At 55.8% G+C, this 8,339-nt stretch overlaps 1 protein-coding gene across 5 annotated transcripts; it reads left to right on the top strand.

Moving 5' to 3' along the window:
• The first annotated feature begins 1,432 nt into the window (after positions 1–1,432).
• CXXC1 (CXXC finger protein 1) lies at positions 1,433–7,623 on the top strand. Of its 5 annotated transcripts, none has more exons than XM_054537935.1 (16): positions 1,433–2,332; positions 2,465–2,550; positions 3,115–3,233; positions 3,334–3,434; positions 3,710–3,945; positions 4,039–4,215; positions 4,613–4,639; positions 4,717–4,962; positions 5,125–5,232; positions 5,402–5,586; positions 5,867–6,074; positions 6,153–6,263; positions 6,404–6,453; positions 6,608–6,704; positions 6,963–7,115; positions 7,231–7,623. In XM_054537935.1, exons 2-16 carry the CDS (start codon positions 2,548–2,550, stop codon positions 7,375–7,377), a joined length of 1,968 nt encoding a protein of 655 aa, XP_054393910.1. In that variant the 5' UTR covers positions 1,433–2,332; positions 2,465–2,547; the 3' UTR covers positions 7,378–7,623. The 5 variants fall into 5 exon arrangements, with proteins under 5 accessions (XP_054393910.1, XP_024091836.1, XP_024091835.1 ...); XM_024236068.2 differs by having other exon boundaries at positions 5,125–5,244; XM_024236067.3 differs by having other exon boundaries at positions 1,433–2,386; positions 5,125–5,244.
• Positions 7,624–8,339: the final 716 nt, after the last annotated feature.

Below are 8,339 nucleotides of genomic sequence, written 5' to 3'. Positions count from 1 at the left end.
ACCATCAAAAGACAAAATTACAACAAATTTAGTTATAGATGTAATGGCTTTTACTTGCAATTCATGAATTGGGGCAGATCCCATTATACAAAATAGAATGAGAGCTTCTCCTGGGAAATAGCAGAGCAGTGAATTTTGTAAGGTGGGAGCAAGGAAAAAGAACAATTTTTTTTTAAAGTTGATTGGTTAACATCAGATTGCTTCAGGTTGCTTTTTTATAAAGGTTAAAGCAAAGGGGATTTTCAAGCTAAACGTGGCTTCTATGGGGATTTAGCTATTATTTTGTCTCTTTCTCCTGATTTCTTGGAAGGTCAGATTAACAATTTAGTTTTGGCTTGGTGGCATGGAACTTCAGCTTGAGTGACTCCATTTTGGTGAGGCCTAGAGCAGGAGCTCTGTCCAAACCAATGGCCTCCTATAAATTTGAACATGTCTTACAATATTTGTAGCCAATTACAAAGTAATTCTACTTTTAGAATTTTATCTCTAAGGAGAGTCAACTAAGAAGAGGCAAGAGACCAAGCTGCAATGCAGGAGTTTATTGGGGCATTAGGAACTGCAATTCAGGAGACACAGATACAGCTCGAAGTCAAATTGTACTCCAAAGATAGGAAGGGGAGAAGGAGTTTTTAAGAAAAAGAAAAAGGAAGCTAAGGGTGATTACACAAGTTCTTTTAAAGAAATTATTATTGGTGGAGGCGGCTGGCTAGCACCAGTCCATAGTTCATTGGTTGCTGTTCAGGAGACGCAACGCTGGTGAAATATAGCTGGTTTCCAGGACGGTGTGGTCATTGCAGTTTGGACCAATTCAAGGGTTCCAAGCAAGTTCCTGTTGTGTTTTAATTTTGGTTTGTTTGTTTTCCTTTTTGCAAGTTTGCAGGGAGTCCATAGAATGGCTTCCAGGCGGGCCGGGCGCGGTGGTTCACGCCTGTAATCCCAGCACTTTGGGAGGCCGAGGCGGGCGTATCACCTGAGGTTGGGAGATCCAGACCATCCTGGCCAACACGGTGAAATCCCGTCTCTACTAAACATACAAAAAAATTAGCCGGGGGTGGTGATGCATGCCTGTAATCCCAGCTACTCGGAAGGCTGAGGCAGGATAATCGCTTGAACCCGGGAGGCGGAGGTTGCAGTGAGCTGAGATCGCGCCATTGCACTCCAGCCTGGGCAACAAGAGCGAAACTCCGTCTCAAAAAATAAGTAAATAAATTAAAAAAATAAAAAAAAATATAAAAAAAGAAAAATAAAATAAAAATAAAAATAAATAAATAAATAAATAAATAAACAAAAAGTCTGGTTTCCAGGCTCCATATTACAGCTGTTAACCAGAGTGACACCTGGTAGGTATATCACATTTGTATATTTGTAAATTTGTATATCACATTTCACAAGAAATAATCAGGGATGAGCATACAGATCTATGTTTAAGAATGTTCGTTGCAACTTTATTTAGATAATATTTGAAAATGTTCTAAATGCTAAACAATAAAGAAATGGATAAGTAAACTGTGTTTAGGCTTATTGTGCAGCTTATAGAACTAAAATAAGATTTGATATTAGTTTAAGAATTGTTTTTAAATAAAAATAAAATAGAAGCCGAACCGTGCCAAGCCTGGCAGAAGAATGACAAGTGGGAGGAGTAAGAGCCGGAAAGAGTGGTGGCAGGTGAAGTCGGAGACGACAGAGGAACTGGTTTCCTCCGCCCCCCGAGGCACACAGCCTGCCGACGCCCCATTAATACATGTGGAAGGGGAAAGAGACTGAATGGAGGAATGAATACAACTTGATCCAGGTAGTGCTTCGGCAGAGGTCGTTTTACCTGTGAACCTCTCTCCTGACAAGCGGCCAATGTACGGAATCAACCACCAAGATGGCGGCGCCCTTGAAGAATCCGCAATTAGGTCGCCGCCATGTGTCGCCTAGGAACGTACGGAATTCGACCCACGTACGGAATCAGATTCCAAGATGACGGCATCCATGAGGAAGTCACGCAGAGTAGGTGCAGCCATGTTGCCTGTACGTCGAGGCCGTAAAAGCAGCCGCCGTACGGACTCTACTGACAAGGTGGCGGCGCCCTTGGGAAAGCCACAATGTGAGCGCGGCCATGTTCCCGGCGAACGTATGGATTCGGCCACCATACGGATACGATAATCAAGATGGCGGCGCCTGAGGGGTCTTGGGGGCTCTAGGCCGGCGACCTACTGGTTTGCGGCGGAGACGACGCACGGGGCTTGCGCAACAGGAGTACGCTGCCTGGGAGGCGTGACTAGAAGCGGAAGTAGTTGTGGGCGCCTTTGCAACCGCCTGGGACGCCGCCGAGTAGTCTGTGCAGGTTCGCGGGTCGCTGGCGGGGGTCGTGAGGGAGTGCGCCGGGAGCGGAGATATGGTAAGCACCGGGTCCAGGGAGGGGTTCGGCGGTGGAGGTCGGTCGGTTGGCAACAGTGGGGTCTGTCGGCCGACTCAGGGGTCTGTGGTGAGCCATAACCGGAGTCTGTGGACTGAACGGCGGGAGTCTATGGGCAGAATGATGAACCATCTGGGAGTTCTATGGTGAGCCACGGTGGGGGGCTCCTTAATAGAAGTTTAGTGGGGACTCCGTGTGGCAGTTCCGTGGGAAACCATGATCGGGGGTTCTTTGGGCAGAGGGATAAGGGGATTGTAAGGAGTCACATTGGGTGGTCTGTAGTGAGCCGTGACGAGGAGTCCGTGTCCGGGTATCCGTGGACAGCCGCGACTGGGGGTGGGTGCGGGTGCCAGGTGGGTCTATGAGGTAAACAGGGAGGGGTGCGTGGAGAACCGCGATGGGAAGTCCGCAGTGAGTTACGCGGGGTCTGTGAGGCGCCACGATGGAGGGTCGCCATGACCCATTAGCGAGTGTGGACGCAGGGAGCGGGTGTCGGTGGGTGCGTGATGGGAAGTATGGAGCAGAGTAACAGGATGTCAGAGGAAGGGATGGGGTCAGTGGGGACTGTGATGGAGAGGTTTTTTGGGGGCCCCGATGTGAAATCTGCAGGCAGAGTGGGGATCCCTGCTGACCATGGTGGAGCTGTAATGGGGGGGATGAGCCGCCACGGTGGGGGCTGTTTAAGGATCCGTAATGGGGGTGTCCTGCAGGAGGGAGATGGTTCAGACCCAGAGCCTCCAGATGCCGGGGAGGACAGCAAGTCGGAGAATGGGGAGAATGCGCCCATCTACTGCATCTGCCGCAAACCGGACATAAACTGCTTCATGATGTGAGCCCGGGAGAGATGGGCGGGGCTGACACTGGCAGGATGGGGTGAGGCCGATGGGCTGCGCCCCTCACATCTCCACCGCCTGCCCCATCCTCTGCAGCGGGTGTGACAACTGCAATGAGTGGTTCCATGGGGACTGCATCCGGATCACTGAGAAGATGGCCAAGGCCATCCGGGAGTGGTACTGTCGGGAGTGCAGAGGTGAGGGCCATGGATGGACAGGGAAGGCAGGTGGGGCTTCAAGGGAGGAGGAAGAGCCACAATGGGGGGTCATGGGGATTAGTGATACACGTCCGTGGTGAGCTGGAATGGGGGCTCCATTGCAAGTGGTAATAGAAGATCCCACAGGAAGAGGCAGCTCTGCCCTGGACAAAGTAGGTGGGTGGGGCAGTAAGGGAGGGAAGAGGAAGAAAGGTTTTGGGACCATTCAAGCCCTCCAGTGCTCACTCACTTTGGCCCTACTCTCTGCCCCACAGAGAAGGACCCCAAGCTAGAGATTCGCTATCGGCACAAGAAGTCACGGGAGCGGGATGGCAATGAGCGGGACAGCAGTGAGCCCCGGGATGAGGGTGGAGGGCGCAAGAGGCCTGTCCCCGATCCAGACCTGCAGCGCCGGGCAGGGTCAGGGACAGGGGTTGGGGCCATGCTTGCTCGGGGCTCTGCTTCGCCCCACAAATCCTCTCCGCAGCCCTTGGTGGCCACACCCAGCCAGGTGAGTGGCTGCATAAAGTGAGTGGATGTGTAAAGTGGTTCCGTTTCAGCCTTGCCTGGGTCCATGATTTCTGTTTTGGGCCCCCTCCTCCAGCATCACCAGCAGCAGCAGCAGATCAAACGGTCAGCCCGCATGTGTGGTGAGTGTGAGGCATGTCGGCGCACTGAGGACTGTGGTCACTGTGACTTCTGTCGGGACATGAAGAAGTTTGGGGGCCCCAACAAGATCCGGCAGAAGTGCCGGCTGCGCCAGTGCCAGCTGCGGGCCCGGGTGAGCATGGACAGAGCTGGGTAGGGTCAAGTGTGGGAGAGCTGGTGGGTCCATGCATGGTTAGTTAAGTCTAGGCATGGATAGGCCAGGTGGGATTGGGCCTGACTGTATCTAGACAGGTGGGAAGGGGCCTGTCATGTCCAGATGAATGGGGCATGACCTGGTATGCTGGGCTGGCAGAACACCCCCACCAACCCTGGGTAGACAGAGTGGGGCCAGGTGTTTCTAAGTGGTCATGCATGTCAGTACAGATCAGGCAGGGCTGAGCATTCCTGGCAATGAGGGCTAGTGGGGAGGTGTGTCTGGGGAGGTAAGGCCAGGCCAGGTGGGTAGGGCTAGGGCAAGGCCACCCTCCATCCACCTGGGGCTGACTTGGGCCTTCCTCCTGCCGGCACAGGAATCGTACAAGTACTTCCCTTCCTCGGTGAGTCCAGCCCCCCAGGGTGGGGCGGGGCATTCGGGCAGGGCGGTCAGGGCCAGTCCTGAGATTCTGCCCCGCAGCTCTCACCAGTGACGCCCTCAGAGTCCCTGCCAAGGCCCCGCCGGCCACTGCCCACCCAACAGCAGCCACAGCCATCACAGAAGTTAGGGCGCATCCGTGAAGATGAGGGGGCAGTGGCGTCATCAGCAGTCAAGGAGCCTCCTGAGGCTACAGCCACACCTGAGCCACTCTCAGATGAGGACCTACCTCTGGATCCTGACCTGTATCAGGACTTCTGTGCAGGGGCCTTTGATGACCACGGCCTGGTGAGCAGACAGGAGCATCCACTGGTGTAAGGGTGGAGGTTACAGAAGCAGAGAGTATCCCTCATGAGGAGACAGAGGGTATAGAAGGCTGATATGGGACATGAGTAGGTGGTGGGGTTGTCGTGAGTGGGGCAGGTGGGTCAGTGCATGCCCTGCTTGCAGCCCTGGATGAGCGACACAGAAGAGTCCCCATTCCTGGACCCCGCGCTGCGGAAGAGGGCAGTGAAAGTGAAGCATGTGAAGCGTCGGGAGAAGAAGTCTGAGAAGAAGGTGATGGAGAGGGTAAAATGGATGTGGAAAGGCAGAGGGTGGGGTTGAGGGAGAGGCAGAAGTCAGAGGCTGAATGGGGCAAGAGCCAGAAAGGGCTAGAATGGAGCAGGGGTCTGGGGTCTGGGGCTGACTTTGACTCCACCCTGACCTGACTTGTCTTGCTCAACAGAAGGAGGAGCGATACAAGCGGCATCGGCAGAAGCAGAAGCACAAGGATAAATGGAAACACCCAGAGAGGGCTGATGCCAAGGACCCTGCGTCGCTGCCCCAGTGCCTGGGGCCCGGCTGTGTGCGCCCCGCCCAGCCCAGCTCCAAGTATTGCTCAGATGATTGTGGCATGAAGCTGGCAGCCAAGTGAGTCATTCCTGAGGGGTTCAAGGGAGTCAGGAAGTGCATGGTAGGGCCTCACCACAACCTTCTGTATGTCTACCAGTCAATCAGCTATCCACCATTCAGTCACCAAACAGCCACTACCCACTCACCTATCCACTTACCCACCCACCTGCCCGTGTGTCCATCCAGCCACCATTCCGCCAGTCACCTATTTACTTCTCCTTTCGCTATTTGCATCTATTTTGCCATTCTCACTTACTGATCACCTCACTCATTCTGTTGCTTGCTACCTTTCCTGCAGCCGCATCTACGAGATCCTCCCCCAGCGCATCCAGCAGTGGCAGCAGAGCCCTTGCATTGCTGAAGAGCACGGCAAGAAGCTGCTCGAACGCATTCGCCGAGAGCAGCAGAGTGCCCGCACTCGCCTTCAGGAAATGGAACGCCGATTCCATGAGCTTGAGGCCATCATTCTACGTGCCAAGCAGCAGGCTGTGCGCGAGGATGAGGAGGTGAGCAAGCAGGGGTGCAGCAGGGCAGGGCCAGTACTTTGTCCTTCCCAGCCTTATTGTTCCTTCCATTCCATGCAGAGTAACGAGGGTGACAGTGATGACACAGACCTGCAGATCTTCTGTGTTTCCTGTGGGCACCCCATCAACCCACGTGTTGCTTTGCGCCACATGGAGCGCTGCTACGCCAAGGTTGGGGTGTCAGACTGAGGGGGCGGACCATGTGGGAACATCGGTGGGCCAGTGGGGGACAGATTTGTTGTCTGGGTGGTGTCTTGGGAGGGCATGCAGTGCACATCCACAGTTCCCTCCATTTGTGCTCATCCCTCCAGTATGAGAGCCAGACGTCCTTTGGGTCCATGTACCCCACACGCATTGAAGGGTAAGTGAGGGTGCCACGCAGAGTGAGAGGTGGGGGGTTAAGGTGGGGGTCAGAAGTGGGATGTGTGTGGAGCTGGGGCAGGATACGGGCACTGGCCAGGACAGGTGGACCTCCCTTCCCTCCCTCTACTACCGTCTGTACTCCAAATCCCCAGGGCCACACGACTCTTCTGTGATGTGTATAATCCTCAGAGCAAAACATACTGTAAGCGGCTCCAGGTGCTGTGCCCCGAGCACTCACGGGACCCCAAAGTAAGGTTTTCCCTCAGCTCCTCCCATTTTGCCCCTCCTCCCTGCCTCGCTGTCCCACATTCATCCCTTCCTTCCTCACCTCACCTTTCCTTCACTTTTTCCTCTCAGCTTCCCTGCTGCTTCACCCTCCATTCCTCCTTTTCCATGCCTCCCCACCGTTCCCTGAACCCTCCATTCTTTTCCTTCTCCCTCCTTGAGCCCCCATTCCTATTCTTCCTTATCACCGCTATTCATCCCCCCAACCCGGCCTCCTTGCAGGTGCCAGCTGACGAGGTATGCGGGTGCCCCCTTGTACGTGATGTCTTTGAGCTCACGGGTGACTTCTGCCGCCTGCCCAAGCGCCAGTGCAATCGCCATTACTGCTGGGAGAAGCTGCGTCGTGCGGAAGTGGACTTGGAGCGCGTGCGTGTGGTAGGTTTCTTTGCGGTTTCGGTGCTGCATGTGGTAGGTTTCCATGTCGGACGTGGCCGAGGGCAGGCGGGGCTGCAGGTGTTCCTGCTTAGGACTCCTGCCGCTCCCTTGGCAGTGGTACAAGCTGGACGAGCTGTTTGAGCAGGAGCGCAATGTGCGCACAGCCATGACAAACCGCGCGGGATTGCTGGCCCTGATGCTGCACCAGACGATCCAGCACGATCCCCTCACTACCGACCTGCGCTCCAGTGCCGACCGCTAAGCCTCCTGGCCCGGACCCCTCACACCCTGCATTCCAGATGGGGGAGCCGCCCGGTGCCCGTGTGTCCGTTCCTCCACTCATCTGTTTCTCCGGTTCTCCCTGTGCCCATCCACCGGTTGACCGCCCATCTGCCTTTATCAGAGGGTCTGTCCCCGTCGACATGTTCAGTGCCTGGTGGGGCTGTGGAGTCCACTCATCCTTGTCTCCTCTCCCTGGGTTTTGTTAATAAAATTTTGAAGAAACCAAGGAAGCTGTCTCCACATTGCTGCGGTTGCAACTGTTCCAGACTTCTGGATAAGATGGGGGGGGGCCTGCACCCCGGGAGAGCCCAGGGGCCCACATTCCCAGCCTCCCACGGGCAGAGGGTCTACGCAGCGCGCATTCAGTGTGGTGGCAGCGCGCATTCAGTGTGGTGACACCGCCCACGCATGCTCCTGTCTCCCACCCAGAGCTGTCGTCCGCTGTGGACGCCAGACCCCGCCTTTTGCCCACAAGCCCCACGTTGGGGATCCGCCTCCTGCAGGGGCGCGCCCTCCCGCGTGCCTCAATTTACCTGCAGTGCGGCACCGCCCCTTTCCCCGCCCCGCGCGCTCCCGCAGCCGTTTGGCGGGGAGGAGGGAGCGGGATACGACCGCCCTGCGGTTGATGTTCGGAGGGACCCGCGAGCACAGGACAGACCCCAGCGAGAGGTGGGAAAGGAGAGCGCCGGCTGGGCCAGGGAGGGCGCAGGCGCGAAGCAGCTTCCTTGCCGCGGTCAGTATCCGCTGTGGAGACCGCGGGAGGGAAGGGAGGGCGCAGGCGCAAGCCCTCCCCGACCACTTCCCTTCAGGTTGAGGCTGGAAAGCGCATGAGCCAGCTAGATGGGCAGCGAGGAGAGCCGCGACTGCCAGTCCCCCGAAGGGGCGCGAACTGTCGTTGAACGTCAGCACGCAGATGCAACTGGTTCTCGGCAGGGGGGCGCG

Source organism: Pongo abelii, chromosome 17 (genome assembly GCF_028885655.2).
Source record: "Pongo abelii isolate AG06213 chromosome 17, NHGRI_mPonAbe1-v2.0_pri, whole genome shotgun sequence".
Classification (NCBI taxonomy): domain Eukaryota; kingdom Metazoa; phylum Chordata; class Mammalia; order Primates; family Hominidae; genus Pongo; species Pongo abelii.
The sequence above is the reverse complement of the archived record's forward strand: the minus strand, read 5'-3'. Positions and strand labels throughout refer to the sequence as shown.